The sequence below is a fragment of the Anomalospiza imberbis genome, chromosome 20, assembly GCF_031753505.1.
Source record: "Anomalospiza imberbis isolate Cuckoo-Finch-1a 21T00152 chromosome 20, ASM3175350v1, whole genome shotgun sequence".
NCBI lineage: Eukaryota > Metazoa > Chordata > Aves > Passeriformes > Viduidae > Anomalospiza > Anomalospiza imberbis.
The window spans coordinates 264,929-283,416 of record NC_089700.1 but is presented as its reverse complement, the minus strand read 5'-3'; the positions used below and the strand labels follow the sequence as shown (position 1 = coordinate 283,416).

Below are 18,488 nucleotides of genomic sequence, written 5' to 3'. Positions count from 1 at the left end.
CGCTCCTCCCCAGGGGCGAGGCCGGGAACCAATGAGAGCGAGAAGCCGGGCCGGCGGGCGGAGCTGCGGCTGGAAGGGGGGAGCCCGCGGGGGCGTGCCCCGCCCTGAGTGGCAGGTGGGCGGGCCAATGGCGCGGGGCCCGCGCGGCGGCGGCGGCGCTGCGCGGGGCGGCGGGGCCGGGGCGGCGGCGGGGCCGAGGCGGCCATGGACCGTGTGAGCAGCACTATGAAGCAGGTGTCCAACCCGCTGCCCAAGGTGCTGAGCCGGCGGGCGGGCGGCGGCGGCCTGGAGGCGGAGCGGGAGAACTTCGAGCGCGCCCAGGTGCGGGCGGGACAGGGCGGGGCGGGGGATGCGAACGGCGAGGAAGGGAAGGTGCCGGCTGAGGGGGCGGTGCGATGGGAACGGCCCGCCCGGTACCTGGAGTGGGTACCGCGGGACACGGCTGTGCCGAGCGGGCGGGGTTACCCAAAGTGGGCGAGGGTAATTTGGGTGGGCGCGCTCAGCCAGGTGAGCCGGGGCGGGCCCAGATCCAGTTGCCCCGCAGGCTGGAGTTGGCACGAGGGGCGGGGCTGGGAAGGGTGGGCGCGGCCGGCCCGAGAGCTGGGTTGGCGCCAGTGGGCAGGGCTGCGCCAGGTAGGTGGGGATTGCCAGGAGGGCAGTGGGTCGTCCTGGGACGACAGGGATTGGAACCCGCCGGACCTCGTGGCTGGGGCCGAACCCGGCCCTGGAGGAGCACCCGGGGACATCAGGGTGCGGTGTCGCCCAGGGTGCCCCAGCCCAGCAGCGTCTGTTCAGCCTGGCCTCCCCACCAGAGGGGCTAGGGAACATTCACCCGCTGGCCTGAGCTGCCGGGTCTCCAAGCCCGGCCACTGCCGGCCATCACGCCCAGGACAGTGCCACCCTGTCCTTGGAACCATCCTGAGCACACATCGCCTGTGTCTTCACTGGCTGGAGGGGACATGGAGCGGCTCCTTGGCCAGTGGAGTCAGTCACCCCACTGGGTTCTGCTCCCGTGTCACTCAGGGACCCCAGGTGTGGACAGGGTCTGTCCCTGCAGGTGGCTCCTGGCAAGAGGCACCAATATGTTGAAAAGCAGACAGATTTTGCTCCTCAGCAGCATCCAGAGTATCTGGATGGGGCCCTTCACTCAAGTTTTAGGTGATGGGTTGATGTCCTGCACAGAGGAAAGGTGGCAGCCAAGCTGGAGGGGCAGTAGGGGTGCTTTGGTGGAAAGAGCTGGCGTTCTGGGGAAAGGATGTGCTTGGGGCAGCTGGGAATATGCCTGGACAAGGCATGGGGGGAGTGAAGAGAGAGGGGTGGCAGCAGAGGGAGCTGGGGACAGCTTGGCCCTGCTCCATGTCCAGGGATGGAAAGTACCAGTGAAGCAGAACATTCCAAACCTACTGCGGGAGAGTAAGGGAAACTGAGGCAGAAGCAAGGGTAGAACTGGGACCAGTGGGAGCAGACTTGAATGAGCCCAGAGTGGGAACAACACATGGGAGATGGCTTAAAGATGGAAATAAACACCAAGGATCATGTCTGAGGGGGTTTTGTGGAAAGAAAACCCACCAGGCCGTGAATTTGGATGCAGGATCATTTGCAGGGCTCTGCTCACCTTCCCAGTCAGGTTACCTCAGACATCAATTATTTACTCATACTGCTAAAGGTAGGAATGGCACTGGTTTGCTCCTGGAACCTCCTGGCTCCTTGTGTCAGCAGCAGCCCCATGGGCCTGGAGCTCTCTCTCAGGCTCCCCCTGAACTCGTGGTTTCCTGGGAAGGGCCGAGTGGAGAGGGTGGTGGAGTGGCGCCACTCCCCACATCACTACGAGCTGGATTTCATCTTCCTCATCTGATTTCCAGACTAATGACACAGCATGGCCTTGTTCAGCTTTTTCTTCTTCTGTGCTTCAGCTCCGTGCAATTCCTTTTCTAACTAATTTTTTCTCCCCCTCTTTTTTTCTTTTTTATTTATTTTTTATTTTTTTTCTTTTTTCTTTTTTCTTTTTTTTTCTTTTTTATTTTTTTTTCTTTTTTTCTTTTTTTTCTTTTTTTTTTTCTTTTTTTCTTTTTTTTTAAATTTTTTTTCTTTTTTTTGCATAATTCTCTCTCTCCAGTTTAGAGAACTTGCCAGGCACCCCTTAGGTCTTGGTTGTACAGTTTTTGTCCAACTTCTTCTTTCTGAGGTTTTTTTTAAGAGAAACTTTGTGGCTTTGGGTTTTTTTCTTTTTGAAAGTGACTTCTTTTAAGAAAACTTTCATCTGTCAAATGGCTTTAAGATGAAAAATTTCCCTGTGTTTTCAGCATGTACAGACTCCTTCCCTTCCCTCCAATCCTGGCTGTCTTAGGGCAGCAGCACATGCATCGCAAAGCCTGTTTTGGGCTTAAAAGTGCCGAAACAGGCAGAAAGTGTGTCCAAATGGGCCTCTGGGGAGCCTGAGGAGCACCTGCTTGGGTTGGCAGCACCCAATTTCTGTGGTCTGAGCTCAGTTTGGAAGAACAAGAGCACCCTACAAAGCTGTGGTGGTGGTGATAGGACATCCTAGTAGTGGTGGGGTCTGGAGGTGGGATGTTCCTCTGGTGGTGGTAAACTGGTGCTGGAATTGTCCCATGGTGGTGGGATATTCTGGTGGTGGAAAACTTCCATGGTGGTCATTGCATTGCACAACAACTCTGTCCTGACAACCTCTATCTGTTGGCTTGCAGACAAACAGGAGTAAATTTCCTGGTGGCCTCTCTTCTGCTCCCACAGTTGTGCAAGTATCTCGATTTTCCTGGGAATGCAAATGTGGGAAACCTGAGGACATGCCCAGACATGGTGTTTCTTTCATGCTGTTCTTGCTGCCTGCTGGGCAAGAGCAGCTTAGGAAGAACAAGACTCAGCCAAGGACTCCTCTATTCCTTTTCTGTCAATGCTGAAAGTTTTCATAGGAAGTTGAGCAACAAGGACACCAAATCCTGCAGTTCTGCTGCCATCAGGATGAGCTGGGTGCAGCCCTGCTGTGGGAGTATGAGTGTTGCAATGACTGTTCCCCTTTTGCTGGTGTTTCACGTGGTGATTCACCATTCATCACCTCAACCTCGGCACAAATCTTTGGGCACAGCAAAGGTCACCAATGCAGGAGAAAAAAACACTGAAAGTGAAAATTCTGCCATATTTTAAGATAAATGTTTCGCATGCTGTCTGATGTTTGCATCCCCTCCAAATTCTCCTGGTTGGATTAAGGGATATGTCCTGGTGCTGGAGCTCTGCAGGGAAGGTCTTCTTTGCTCAGGGTAGTGCTTGGGATCTTCCCTCCTTGGGACTTTTCCTCCTTCTTCCTCTTTCCACACTGTAATTGTCCACAGCAGACATCCTTGTGCCATGATGGAGCCAAGGACTGAAATTCCTTCTGTGCTTGGCTAGTTGGCAAAGACTGGATGTTCAACAACTGGATGAGCCAAAGTGTTGAGGGTGAAGTCAGAGTTGGAAGGACAGAGGACTTCAGTGGGACAGGGATGATGCTCCAGGGGTGATGTCCCAGGCTCTCCTGCTCCTTGACTCATGTTTTGGACTGCCATGGGATATTTCCCTTCATTCCCAGCAGGGATATGGCCAGCAGGGCATCAGTGCAGGTGTAACTGCAGACTCCCAGAGGTGGTACGTGACATTCCCAAGCAAAGCATCAGCTGACTCCTGGAAGTCTGGAGGTATGGAAAGATCCTTACACAGCTCAGCTCTTCCTGCACTGACTTGTTCCTTCTTTTTGTAAACCCATCACTGAATCGGGCAAAAATGCTCAGACATCAAAACTGAGGGAAGTGCCCTTGAAGTTGTAGCAGGACATGCCCTGATCTTTAGTCCTTGTCCCTGCCCTGTGGGTTTTGGATGGAAGGGAGGCAGCATATTGTGGTGGTGTGTTGTCATCCCCTGGGCTGCAAAGTCACCAAATAATTATCTTGTGTCTCCCATCCTGAGCCCTGCTCCAGTGCCCAGCTGTGTTCCATCAGGAGCCATCATGTCCCACACCACTGCAGGCTGCCCTGTCCTGAGTCTGTGCTGTGTCCCAGGGATGAGGACATGAGGTGGAGACAGTGCCTGGGGCTGTGGAGGAGCTACAGAAATTCCATGTTTGTTTCCCAGAGCTCATGGCTGCTGGGGCTTCCTATCATCCAGTGAGGCTGCATGCCCAGCATGGTCCCTGCCATAGGGACAATTCCAAGGGTAGTCCATCCTGACAAGGGTGGGGGTTGGGAGGAGACACTTCTTTAAAATTCCTGCAGAAAATCTAGAAAACTTACATTTTAGGTTCTTTGGCTGCAGGTTTTTTTTCTAGGAAATTCAGGGAGTAGCAAAGGGGAACAGGGACCACTTGGACTGCCCGAAGCTGCCACTACCTCTGGCACATTTACACAATGGGTCCTTAGGACTGTATGCAACAATAAAAGCAATTTATGACTCAGAAATTACCCTGCAAAGACATATTTGCAGCAGAAGGTGATTGCTGGCTACGTCTCCACTCCTGCCATCAGAGTCCCCAGAGTGCTGCTGGGGATATCAGACCCTCCTGCTAAGGATTTCCCAGTGGGATGGTGAGGCATTTTCATGTCAGGGAGATGCAGAACTCTGCATGCAGCTGATGCCACATCTCCTCTGGAAGGTTTTCATGTCCTTAGTATCCATGAGCCATCCCTCAGGGGCTGCAAAGCTGTTTTGCTTCCTACCTTGCTGCTGGAGGAACCTTCTCTAAAATCAGGTGCAGAGAGATGGTGCAAAAGAAAAAGTATCAGGTGCAAATGAAATTGATTTTTTTTCTCCCTCAGTGTCAGTTAATAAATTCTTTTGATATGTGAACCACCCAACTTTTTCACAGCCAAATACAGGTTAAAAGCAGCTTTGGGCCCATCCTGTCCCTACCATGGGCTGTGTCACTTCTGGGCCACCATCACAGCCCCATTAATGCAATTGATCCTTTTCTCCCATCATTCTTATAAGTTGGAATATGGTCCTGTGTCTTCCAGACACAGCAATCCAGCTGATTTCAGATCAGACCCAGCTCGGTCCAATTCACAGTTGCAAAGGAAATACCATTTACTACTGCAAAAAACCCCATTTTTTGTGGTTCAGATGCTGCAGCCACCAGCAGCTTTGCCAAGAAATTCAGTTCTTACACAGGAAATGAGGCTCCTTTCAAAGCACCAGTGTGGGGCTATATATATACAGCCTCTCTGAACAAAGATATTTAAAGAAACATATTGACACTAGCAAGAACAGGAAAAAATAGCTCCTGGCTGTGGGGAGCGAGGGCTGACGGCAGCTGAGCCCATCCTAGGGGAGTAGGTGGTACAGGGGATTAATTCATGGCCCTTTCATCTCCAGGAAAAGGAGCTCCTGGGTTTGGTGCTGTGTGAACCCCCATGCTTTTGGTCTCCTGGCTTTTATTAGGAACTAGAGGTGCTGGGGATTGAATGCAGCTTCAGCAGTGAGGTAATGAGTCACCTCTTTTGAGAGAGTCCCTCTTAGAAACTTATTTCCATCCCCAGGGAAAGAAAATCGTTTGCCCAGAACCAGATATGGGTCTGCTTTTCTCGTTAGTTCACGCAGGGATGGAGGGGTTTAGGATTTTTTTTTTAGATACAGAAATACTTGTTTTAGATGCAGAAATATCTGAGTTTTTTAATGAGGACTCCAGAATGGAATGGACTCCAGAAGCAGCTAAGCCTCAGGAGGACGAATAGTTTTCGTGCTGAAAATACTGCCACCAAGTCCAGGAGCTTCTGTAGCTGGGAAAACATGATCATTTTGGACCACCAAGTGGCAAGGGGAAACCTTGCCCTGAATTAGACCAGAGGCTGAGTGGGAAGACAGGGATGCTGGGGGATGTTGCTGCCCCCAAAACCCCTTTCCCCTCTCACTCAGCATGAACTTCCCCACCAAGGATATCCTGTCCTAGGGGTGCAGGTGGGTTCTTGCCCTCTGAAATTTATCCAGTTTAACTCCATCCATTTGCAGAGCTGAGGAGAAACAGCCAGGAAAGCAGGGTTTTCACTAAATTCCCCATCACAGGACTCTGGACTGAGCGTGGTCCCCTCTGCTGCCCCTGGCCATGACCCAAGTCCAGCGAAAACAGTCAGGAAGGGCATGTGGGGTGTGGGCTCCTGTCATGAGGAGGGGGTGACTCATCCCAGTTTTGCTCTCTCCCAGAAGAAAAAACCTCTGGAGAGGGGCTGGAGCTGCAGGAGGGACAATATTGGCTGAAAGACTGAAAATCCAAGGATGGGGAGAAGGTGCCCATTGCAGCCCATTGCATCATCCTGTGTACGTGACATGCAGCCAACATATTCCAGCACTGTCCAGCACAGAGTGCAGAGTGAGCTCCAGCGCCTGGATTCTGTGCCCATCCTCATCCCATCACTTGCTCCAGCACTGTCTGGCACATGGCACTGCAGCACAAGCCCCAGCACCTGGATTCTCTTCCCGTCTTCATCCCATCACCCGCTGCTGGCTCTGTACCCTCTGGACCTGGGACAGAGGGTCAGCAGCCGGGGGTCATACAGCAGCATGAGGGCTGGAGAAAGGACTGGATCTTGGCCCTCATGCCTGCCACCAGCTTGGCTGATTTATTTTGCAGTCACCAAATAAGAAAACTTCCTGGGGACAACCTGTTCCCCGGGTGATAGCAGAAATAGGCAGCACAGACAGTGTTTCAGCCCGGATGTGCAAGTCCAGCCCACAGCTGGACTAATTATACCTTGTGTGCTGTTCTGGGCTAATCAGGGCAGGGTAAATGATCCCAGTCCACAGTAGAAAGGTGAATTATTCTCTCAAAGGCGTACACAGACATTGAATAGTTTATTATGGACTCACCGAGAGGGTTGGGTTGGAAGGCACCTCTAAAGTTTAGCTTGTTTTACTTCCTGCCATGGGCAGGAACACCTTCCTAGACCAGGTGCTCCAAGAGGAGAGGCCAGGTTGCTCCAAGCCCTGTCCAGCCTGGCTTTGGACAATTCCAGGAACTGAAGTCGAGCTGTTTGAGCGAGTCCAGAGGAGGCCACAAAGATATGCTTGGGCCTGGAGCCCCTCTGCTCTGGAGACAGGCTGAGACAGATGAGGGTGTTCACCTTGAAAAAAGAAGGCTCTAGGGAGATGTTAGAGCCCCTCCAGTGCCTAAAGGGGCTCCAGGAGAGTTGGAGAGGAACTTCATAGAAGGGTTGGAGTGACAGGACAAGGGGGAATGGCTTCTGATTGACAGAGAGTGGATAGATATGGGATACTGGGAAGAATTCCTGGCTGTGAGGGTGGTGAGGCCTTGGCACAGGTTGCCCAGAGAAGCTGTGTCTGTCCCATCCCTGGAAGTGTCTAAGGCCAGGCTGGATGGGGCTTGGAGCACCCTGGTCTTCCTTCTAGTGGAAGGTGTCCCTGCCCATAGCAGGGGGTAGAACTGGGTGATCTTTAAGGTCCTTTCCAACCCAAACCACTCCAGTATTCTATGCTATGTGAGTTCAAGCTTTCCTTGTACTTTTTAGGCCCATTGGGCCATGACTGCTGAGGTCTCCCCACTGATGCCATCCCATGTTTTCTGTGCTCTTAAGAGGAGAGGGGACAATTCCTGGGTTTCACTGAGGTTCTGGCACAAGCACCTTGCAACACAGTTTGCACTTAATAAACCCTGTATTCTTGTTCACTTCCTTGTGAACATGGTGACTAGAAAAAACTATTTTCCAACCAGCATCTACTAATTCAAATAAAGCATGATGCCACAGTCTCTCTTGAGAGTGCTGAGCTGCTCACATCTGTCTTTTATTCCAATAAAAGAGACAAATGGTAACAATAAGCAGCAAGTCTCCAGCCTGGCCCTGGCAAAAGAAGCCATTTCTCCCAAAGGATCCCTTTCTCTGATGGAAGTTTCCTCATTCCTGTATGGCAAGCACTTGGCACAACAGGACTAAACACCCACCCAGGAAGGGCACAGGCTAATAGTGTTAAACTGGGATTTAGTGTCATCACACAAAGCTGGCTACCAATCAGACTAGGTAAAAATAGCATCTAAAATTATGGAAGTCTTGGAATAAAGTAGCCACAGCTCAGCAGGGTTTTATTAGTTTGCTCCACTGCCAAGCAACAAAGGATCTTCTTCACTTCAAGACTCGAGTATGGCACACTGGGGCAACCCCAGGTCCCCTTGAACATGGCCAAACCATCAAACCAGCCTGGCAACCTCCCTATGAGTTGACTACAGCTAGAGCAACTCTGGAGCTGCCTGATTCTTCTGTCCACAATGTTCCCAGCCACTGGACTGATACTTTCTGCACTGGTGGGAACAAAGGCACCTTTTTGTTAGAGCACCAAACTGGCACAACCAAGGGGCAGGAGGGGATCGGTGAGTGAGTGCCGAGCACTGTGGAGGGCACAGGCTCCAGGACAAAGTAGATGGACATTCCTAGCCCAGCCCATGGTGGGGACTGACACCCTGTGTTGGTCTGAAGATGTTGTTGGAAGCCGTGGCGAGCGTCTGATTCTGCAGCAGATACAGAGCTGATCCCATCCTCATCACACAACGCCAGCCACAACCACAACCAACCCTTAGGACATGCTCTCCATTGGTGTGAGGCTTGGCAAACTGGAGAAGTATCCCACCAAAGAAGGGACTGAGATTCCGCAGTTACAAAAGGCAGCTCCGTGTGATCAGAGACTGTTATAAAACTTTGGGGTTAGGCTGGAGGATCTTTAAAGATCATCTGCTCCCAGTCCCCTGCCATGGGCAGAGACATCTTTGTCTAGGATCAGGCACCTGGGCACAGGAGGGCTCTGTTTAACTGCTGGAAAGAGCAATTGGCATCTTCAGCACAAGCCAGATACGACCCTCAGATCCCCAGCCTGATCCTGGTGAAGTCACAGTTCATCCACAACCTCTGCATCCCACCTATAAACGAACTAAATGCAACCTCTGCATCCCACTGAATAAATCATGGATCAGCACTCTGGCATCTCCATGGGCTTGGCAGGAGTCACACCGGTGCTGGCTGCTGGCCCTCACCTTGCTGATCCATGGGCATCACAGAATCCTTTGGCAAAACCTCTTGACCCATCTGTTGTCCCTCTCATCCTGAACCGTGGTTACCAAGTGTGCCAACTTCAGGTTGCTCCGTATGGACTACCCAGTCCAGCTCTACAACCCTTGGAGCTGCTCAGGAGGAAAGTCCCACAGCACCAATTAGTGGTGTGAGGAGATCTTCTGAGGTCTTAAGGAAATGCTGAAGTAGTGGCAGAGGAAGACTTCAACTTTCTGGGTGTTGAAGAAGTCAGTGTAGAAGCTGGGAATGGCTGTGCCAGAAGAGACGCTTCTTCTGCACTAAGTCAGTGAAACCACTGAAGAACTTGTCTCTTCTGGTGGTGCTGTTCCCAGTCAGTGACCTGATGGTGTTTTTCCAGCCAGGAATGTTTTGTGCACTTCACTAATGGGAATGAAATGTTCCAACAGTCTGCAGGGTTTGGCTGCTTCTGCAGAGGTAAATACTTGTCTGGAGAGGGCAAAGGTGAGTATTCTGAGTATAGTCCACCCTGTCCTGTTGGGATTCATGGAGCAGGTGTCGGGTGAGGCTGTTAACCCTTTCAGCAGCTTGGGGAAAGGGGAGCTGCGTTTTGGTGAAGTTCCTTCCACCTCGTGGTCCCAGGGGACACTGCATGCTCTGTTCCTGATCATCATGGTACCTTTGATCCTCCCCAGAATTGTGTTGAGGTGATGGATGGGGCCAGTCCTAGGCCTTCTCACACAGGAGGGGTGGGAGGTGGTCGGGTGCCTTGGGACATGGCACCGACAACATTTTGGTGGGGGGGATCCAGCCTGGAATTTCTGCTGTGCCCCAAAACTTTCCTTCCTTGGGGGCGCCTCAAGAGGTGGGTTGAGCAAAACCCTCTCCCTGGCTTTACCCATGTCCTCAACACAAGGGCAAACTGCTCCCTTGTTTGTTTTCCTGGCTCTTGCAGTCCCACTCCAGCTCTTTTTATAGCTCGGGAAGAAGTGCCTTGAGTTTCTGAGTCGTCTTGGAGGCCAAGCACACAGGGAGGAGTCACAGCTAGAAATAGGGCTGCTCTCTGCTCCTGCATTCCAGATTTTTTTTTTTTTTTTAGCTGAAATGTCCAAATTTGAAGACTTCCATTGCCACAGGCACAAAACTGGGAACCATCCACATTTTTTTCCATTCACATTGGATCCTCTTTCTCCTTTGCCTTATTTCCAGTGCCCTCACACCAGCCACTGAGCCCCCTCGGGATTATTTTCCCAGCAAATGGGGTCTTTCATCCTTGCCTGTGTTTTCTGTAACCCCCACATTTCACCCCTCAATACAGCTGGTTTGGCAGGAGAGCTCCTGAGGAGCTAGTAGTGTCTGGGGGATGGAGGAGCAATCAGGTACCAGCCAAAGCTTCTGAGCAAAGAGCTCAGACAAAGAGCTCAGACTAAATATCCAGCAATTTCTGCCTACAGGGAGGGAAGCAAAGCTTTGGCAGCAGCATAGACACAAATAAACCAGAGAAAAGGAAAGAGTAGAAATAGTTGGACAAAACCTGTGGTTTCCAGCCCATTATTATCTGGGATTTTTGTTGTGGTGCTATGCTTGGGGCAGAGGCATGTGGACAGAGCTGTCCTGGCACAGCATCCACAGCATCCTGGGGTCGGCTCCTCTCTCCCATAGGAGCAGGGTATCATTAACTGTGTCACGTCTAGACTTTTCCATTGATCCCTTAATACCTGGATACCACTGTGGGGCATACCCTAGCTGCAATCTCCCCTCTGAGAGGTTTTTTTAGCACAGAACCACTTTGGATCCCTGCTGTCCCTTGTCTGTCAGCCTCCAGAGTGCTATGTGTGCGCACCAGCATCTCTATAAGCTGGGAATGGGATATGCCAGGGAAAAATAGATCTGGGGTCAAATCTGAACCAATCTTTCTTCTCGTCAGCCTTCACATGGAAATGACAATTAGCCAGTGTCTCTGTTAGATCTTTTATCATTTTAACCCTTTTCCTTCCTTTTCTGTGGCACTTACTAACTCTGGGAGTAGTTGCAATCCAACTTCTCTTCCCATCAGCAGGAAAAAGAAATTTTTCACGTGGTGGGAATGCTAAGAACTATGGATTCCTATTAGAGGGGTGAAGTCAGACCCTTTCATTGAATAATAAGCAAATTTTGGGTAGCCATTCCCAGCACCTCCAAGGGATTCTTTCTTTCCAGCTGCAGCAGAAAGTGCTGTGATTTCTGCTTTGGGAAATAGCAAGCATCTTATGATCAGGGTATGTAACCACAGTTGAGGTCTTCTGCTTCTTCTTCCCCTGGGTATTTCCATCTTTCCCAGCCCTGGAGGGTAAGGATGGTGCTCAGCTCCTTCCACAGCAATCCCCAGTGGGTCCCACAGCCTGGGTGTTTCAGGACCTGAATGTTTGCTTCTTCCCTCCAGATGTTCCTGGTCCTGTGTTTAGGTTCAATATGCACTTCCGGAAAGAAACAGCATTTGGAAATTTCCATCAATTGTCCCCACATGGATTTGTTTCTCTGCTTCACCAGGATACAGCAGAGGAACTGGTCATGGTGGTTAAGCTGTGCTCAGGGCTCTCTGGGTTGTTTCTGATAATATCATACAGCAGATTTCTTGTGCATTTTTCTTTATTTATCCAGAAATGTGAAAAGAAAAAAAAGTCCTGATTCCCTGAACATCATTGGAACATGAAGGATTTTCTCCACAGAAGAAACTACTGCACTACTGGGTGCAGTTCCCACGGTCCTTGGGCTGGTGCCTGGCTTAGCCATCCATCACCTTCACTGAGGCTACTCTGATTCCTCTGGCTTTTGTGTCCCAGGAGCCTTGTCCCTGTGTCACTCCACCCGACCCTGTCACCTCCCAACGCAATATGTCTCTAGCAGGAGGATGCCCAGGGGCGGGGCAGGGGAGTGGGGTGGGTGTATGAGGACCAGGGTGCTCTGTGCTGGGCTGGGCTGACCTGGCAGTGGCTGACAGCTGCTGAATTGCTGGAAAAGAAGAAAATTGGGTCTGTTTAGTGTCTCTCAGAGCCAATTCCTCGTGTTTGGGTGTCCCACATACCCCTCTGCCAGTGTCAGTGGTATTATGTGTGCTCCTGTGGTTTGCATTCAAGAGCAGAGATTTCCCTCCCACATTAAACCCCCTGCTTTCCTGGAACAACATGGAAGTCCTGGGACTGCCCTTCCCTCTGCCCTGATGAACTCTAGCAGGGGCATCCCTGGGGTGCAGAGCCCTTCAGACACCCCTCTTCCCACCTTCATCCTTGTGTGGAAGATGTATCATCCTACTCATAGGGCCAGAGGAGGCAGGGAACAGAATGGCAGGCACAGCCATCCATGCCCAGCCCATTCCACTGTGGAATTACACATGGGGGATACCCCCCATGCCATGGGGAGCCAGTGGCTCCCAGCACAGGGGGCATCCCCTGCTGCCAGAAAAGCTCCCGATGGAGCTGCTTCTTGTCATCTGTGCTTATTCCAAGTGTGTCCCATCCGTTTTCCCAATGCTTCCAGTAGGCACAGGCATGTTTTCCACACCCAGAGCTGGGTTTCATGCTCTTAGTGCCCCTCCAGCCTTGGTGCTGGGGCTGGCCAGAGCAGGACAGTGCAACCCTTCTCCTTGGGCTGGGTGAGCCTAAGGGTATGCTGGCAGTGCTCCAGCCAGTGGTGTTTATTTCCACACAAGGAAAATGAGGAAAACAAAATATTTATATGTCAGGAAGGGGTTTTGCAACCTTTTGCATGGAATCATGCCTGCTATTCCCTCCTCAATCATCTCAGACAGGCGGCAATAACACATGAAACACAGTTTCCTTTATGTGTCGGGTTTTTTCCACCTCGGGCTCCACCCTGGTCGCAGCAGAGATCCCTGCTCCAGCCCTGCCGGCTTCCCAGGCTCTTCTGACACTCAGGGGACAGGCAGCTTGCCAGGTGCTCTCAGCCAGGCAAAGTTATGAGGCTATTGCGGGAGCATCCTCTGTGCAGGAGCAGCCACAGGCACTGGAGAGGTGTTGGACGTGGGAGCAGGGACTCCTAAAAGAGCACAAGGAACGCTTGAACTTGCATAGCAGAGAATCCTGGAATGGTTTGGGTTGAAAGGAACCTTAAAGACCATCTCACTCCACTTCTTGCCATGGGCAGGGACACCTTCCTCTAGACTAGGTTGCTCCAAGCTCTACCCAGCCTGGCCTTGGACACTTCCAGGAATGGGGCAGCCACAGCTTCTCTGGGCAATGAGTGGCAGGGCCTCACCATGCTCACAGGGAAGAATTTCTTCCCAATATCCCATCTATCCCTGCCCTCTGGTAGTGAGAAGCCATTCCCCCTTGTCCTGTCACTTCAAGTCCTTGTCCAAAGTCCTTCTCCAGCTTTCTTGGAGCCCCTTTAGGCAGAGGAAGGGGCTCTAAGGTCTCCCTAGAGCCTTCTCTTCTCCAAGTGAACACCCCAAGGTATTCCAGCCTGGCTCCAGAGCAGAGGGGCTCCAGCCTTCAAGGTTCACCCCAGGATGGTGTTTCATCCTGGCACTGGTGCATAATAGGGCATGCCAGGCAGGGAATTTACCATGTCGTTTTTAGCTGTCATTTGGACACCTATTTGCTCCAACATTTTCCCCTTGGACTGAATTAGGCACCCCAATCCTGCTGGGTCTGCTGAGAGGGAGATCAGCTCTTGGCCCCTCTGCAAACCCGCAGCTCTCCAGAGTGCGCTGCTCCAGAGCCTTTCTGGGAAGCAGCCGTTTGGGACATGGGGAGTTGGGCGGGATCTCGGTAGCTGGTGGTGGGGGAGAGACCTGGGAAGTGGCCTCTAGGGCCAAAGCAAGCAGCCAAACCTCTGGAAGCACTAGGAGGAGGCAGCATTGCTGTGAGCTAGCATTGCCTGCTCTTCTCCAACCTCCCCCTGCAACCACACAGCACTTAAATAGGAACAAGCTCAGGGCTGGAAATTGTCCCCCGGCTGGGAGCATGTTGCATATTTCTAATAAATACCTTGACTGCTGCCTATTAGCCAGAGGCAGGCACAGCACCCACATCTCCCCCCACCACCCCAGCACTGCTGAGGGGGCTGCAGGCAGAGGCTGGCCAGGGGCTGACCTTGTAGGACATGGTCTGGTGCAGGGAAAACATGTGCTGTGGCATTTCCCAACCTATTGCATCCGGTGGTTTCACTTCAAGCGAGTTTGTTCCACCTTTGCTACGCATCTGCAACAAACTGCTCACATTTAAGACTTGTGGGAGGTGCTGAGTTTTGTGTGCCTGTAGTGGAGCATCCACACAGCCTCCTGCTCCCTTGTCCGGGTTCAACGTGGGTATAAAGCTCAGGAGAAGGTGTGGGAAGCTCCTGGAAGGTGGTTATGGGCTGGGCACTGAGCTGAGCACCACACTTGGCATTGCCAGGCTCTGCTGCCTCAATTCAGGGGGCAAGCAAAAGCAGATAATTAAAGTGATTCCTCTGATGGGGCAATGGAAGGATCACCTAAGGCAAATGTTTGGAAATTCACAAGGGCCTCACAATGCTTTGGGGGAGGGAGGAAGGCACCCAAGGGCAGATGCTGAATGTGTTCTGGCACTGTGCTTAGTGCGAAGCCTCAGCTCCCCATTTATGAAGTCTCCAGGGCAGAACTTGGCAACTTTAAAAGGAAATGAGTGGGAGATGTGTTTTATGGCTTCAAACTGAAAGAGAGGGGGAATGGCTTGGGTATTATAGGTTTGGATTGGGTATTAGGGAGGAATTTAGCCAGAGAAGCTGTGGCTGCCCCATCCCTGGAAGTGTCCATGACCAGGTTGGATGCAGCTTGGAGAAGCCTGGGATAGTGGAAAATGTTCCTGCCCATGGCAGGGGTGGAATGAAATGGGCTTTAAGGTCCCTTCCAACCCACATCTTTCTGAGATTCTATGATTTATCAACCATCTTCTGAGTCACTGGTGACATTGATCCAGGTATGAAAGGGCAGAAAGTAGAGAAAGGAGGACAAAGTTGGGGTTGTTGATGGGGGAGTCAGTGGACTCATGCTGGGGGTCAGTGGACTCATGGCTCCATGGATGTGGAGAGCTGCTGGGGGCATTGACACTTGTAAACTTTGGGGCTTGCAAGGTGGTGGGTGACATTGGAGCTCCAGTCCCTGTGAGCCCAGGGGGCCGCGAGGGTCAGACATGGCAGGATGAGCCAGTTCCCACTGCAGCTGTCTGCTGACCCTGTTTCCTTCTTCTGGGCATTGGCTCATCTCAGTGGTGTCAGCGTGAGGCAAGAAGGGAGTGACACCACAGCAGAGCAATGTGTGTGTGCAAAGGAAGAGCCAGCCTGGGGTTCCTAGGAGGGTTCCCAGATAAACTGCATGTAAGGATGGGGCTGCAGGGGACCCAGGAGACATCTGCAATAACGAGAAAGTCGTCACATAGAGCTTAAGTGTGCAGGTTTACATGCCACTGCCATGATTCACCTGTGCCAGCCCTTTACCTCCCTCATGGTTGAATATTTCTCCCCCATCTCTAACCTGACCCCACCCTTGTTCAGTTTGACATCATTGTCCTGTGCTGGGACCCCAGAGATGCAGGCCCAGGGCAGGTCTCGGAAGACACTTGGCTTTTTGGGCTGTCAGCACACATGGCTAGATCATGTCCCATTTGTCACCCACCAGAATCCCCCAGTCCTCTACAGAGTCGTATCCATCCATCCATCCATCCATCCATCCATCCATCCATCCATCCATCCTCCATTTATGAAATCAGTGATGGTAGAATACACTGAATCACTGTGGAATCTGCAATGATGAGAAATGGAATCGGTGGGTCCAGGATATGGAAGGCATGCAAGTAGAGACGAGAGGACAATGTTGGGGGCCATTGGTGGGAGTAAATGGCCCCGTGGGTGGAGAGGGATGCTGAGGGTGTTTATCCTCACAGACCTCTGGGGTCCCCACAGACCTCCCTAGTCTGTGCTGGCACTAGGGATTGCCCTGGCTCAGGTCCATGATCTTGGTCTTGGCCTGACTGAATCTCATGAGGCTCCCATGGACCCACTGCTCCAGCCTGTCTAGCTCCCTCTGGATGCCCTCCCTTCCCTCCAGCCCATTGATGGCACCACTCAGCTCAGTCTCAACTTTTCTATGGGTTCCCAACCCTCCACACCAGGTAGGAAACAGGAGTTTCATATACCTCTGGTTTAGGTGGGGTGGTCTATCTACCTGTCTCCTTTCAACATTGGCAGGAGCTGGAAGCAGCAAGAGGGGAGGATGTTGCTTATCCCACCTCTCTCTTTCCCTCCTGCATTTTTAATCCCATTGGCATTGTATTGCTGCTCTCTGAGCTCCTGCTTACCTTGTAGTGGCCCCACTGAGCCATGTTCCAGAGGGCTGTGTGCCTGCTGTAACACCAACAAGGATGGATTGAACAGGGGGCTAAAAATATCAAATGATCGATAATGGCACCATGAACCTGGCTTTTTTTTTTTTTTTTTTTTTTTAATTAAAGAAAATCTTTATATTGACAGCTCAACCAAGTGGCTTCCTGTAAAGGCGGAGGGATAATGGAACTCGGCTCCCTGCCAGACTAGCAGCAGCTTCACCCACACCTCTCTGTCCATGGGCCCTGGGAGCCCTTCTGGATCTCCTGCCTGGGGTGATGTGGAAGGGCTGCTCTCCTCCCTGCTTTCCATGCTGCTCCAGTCGTGGTGAGCAGCTGGGGGAGCTTGGTGCTGAAATAACCCCTGGCACTCCATGCACAGCCTTGGGCACAGCCACCAGCCCTGGCCCTGTGCCTGCTTCAGCCTGATCTGCTTTTTCCTCTCACTTTCACATGTCCAGGAAACTGCGGCATTACAAGGATTTGAAAATGGCCTTGAGCTTTTTAAGCACTGCTCCCAAGCAGATATTTTTCCTAAATAAAGATTTGCAAAGGTATTTGGGCATTAGCTGGCCAGGGGGATTTCCAGAAGTGTTGGAGCAGCCAAACACCCTTTAAATCTGCCTCCATGCAGGACAGGGTTGGGGCTGGAAGTAGCTGGTTCACCAGGACTGTGACCATTTGGGGACATTTTTACATCAGCAGTGTCAGCATGAGGGTTTTCCAAAGGTTGTTCATTGATGGATCTCTTTGGAAAATCACAGTGGGCTGAGCCGTGAGGGATTTGGCTGTACTACAGTATCTGAGACAAGAGAAACTGATCACACCTCCAGCTCCTGCCAGTACGGTTCCATCCCTGTATCCTGACTAATCCATGATGTGCTGCTGGCAGTGGGGAGCATGCCTGGTGCAGGTCTTGGCTCTGTTTTGGAAGGACATGGAGCAGTGCAGGAAAGACAAACCCTGTTACAGTGTTCTAACAGCCCACTCAGAGGAAAAACTCACCTTGCTGTCACCACATTAGTGGCAATAGCTTTTTTCCCCACTAAGTCCCACTATCCCAAACACCCCCAGCGCCCAGCATTCACCCCCTGCTCCTAAAATGCAAGCTTCTTGCACGGCCAGTGCTGGTCATGCAGCTCCAAGGACCAGACACCAAACCCAGTCTAACCCAGCCTCCACAGCATACTCCCCAAGGGAGTGCTCCAGGGCTGGAAAGCTGCTGGAAAGAACTGAAAGCTGAAAAGAACAGACAATAGTTTTCCAAGTGCTTGGTGGTTTTCCCAATGAATCTGCTAGTCTCCCTAGAGCCCTGCAAATGCCAGGATCCTGGAGCTCCCATATCAGAACAATGCTTCAGCAGCATTGGGCAGGTGTAAGCCATGAAGCAGGATTAGTTTATTGTGAGCTGGGGAGGTGGGTTTAAACTGCTGCTACACTGGAGGAGCTTGGAAAAAATACCACTCTCTGAGGAAAATTAATTTAGGAGTCTGAATCCAAGGAGTTGGTTGAGAACACGGCCCTGATTTGGTTCCTTTCCTTGGGGAAGACTTGGGAAATACAGAGAGATCAAGAAGGAGCAACAGATATTATTAGTCATCCAGGAGGGAGGTGGCTGCAGAGGAAGAGGGTTTTTAGTGGAGTATTTTTAGACTTGGTAAAATGAACAGAAGGAGAGGAAAAAAGAGGAGGAACATAAATGCTCCCTGGAGCAGCTTGGCCCATGCTTCCCACTCTCATCCTGAGCAGATGAGGCAGAGATTTGCTTCAAAAGAAATCAGAAATGTAAAAAGCAATAAAAGCCAAAGCCTTAGGGAGCGTTCTGAGGAGCCTCTCTAGGCTGCAATGACAAAAGGCCACACTTGCTGAGACATTTTACTCTAATTCCCATCATTTTAATGAGAGGTGATTGCTGAAATAGAGTTTAAAAGCTGCTTGCAGAGCCTCCAGCAGGTGGGGGAAGATGCTGAATTTCTCTTCTTTTTTCATCCATCGTGATCCAGACCACACATCCCATCCTGGAAGCTGGCAGGAGAGTCACAGAGCCGCAGGAGGGTGGAGGGTGCTTCCAGAGTAGAGAAAAGGGACTTGGAGTGAAGCAGCCAAGCAGATTCAGTACAGCCAGGGGGAGAGGAGG

The 18,488-nt window shown here is 51.5% G+C and overlaps 1 protein-coding gene across 3 annotated transcripts in view; it reads left to right on the top strand.

Moving 5' to 3' along the window:
• The first annotated feature begins 137 nt into the window (after nt 1-137).
• The window catches only part of HIP1 (huntingtin interacting protein 1), a 44,470-nt gene continuing 26,119 nt past the window's right edge, over nt 138-18,488 (top strand). The window contains exon 1 of one of the 3 annotated variants that reach the window (XM_068210070.1): nt 138-321. In XM_068210070.1, coding sequence (XP_068066171.1) covers nt 205-321 — 117 coding nt within the window. In that variant the 5' untranslated portion in view covers nt 138-204. The remainder of the gene's footprint in view (nt 322-18,488) is intronic. The other 2 variants (XM_068210071.1, XM_068210067.1) reach the window with 2 other exon arrangements.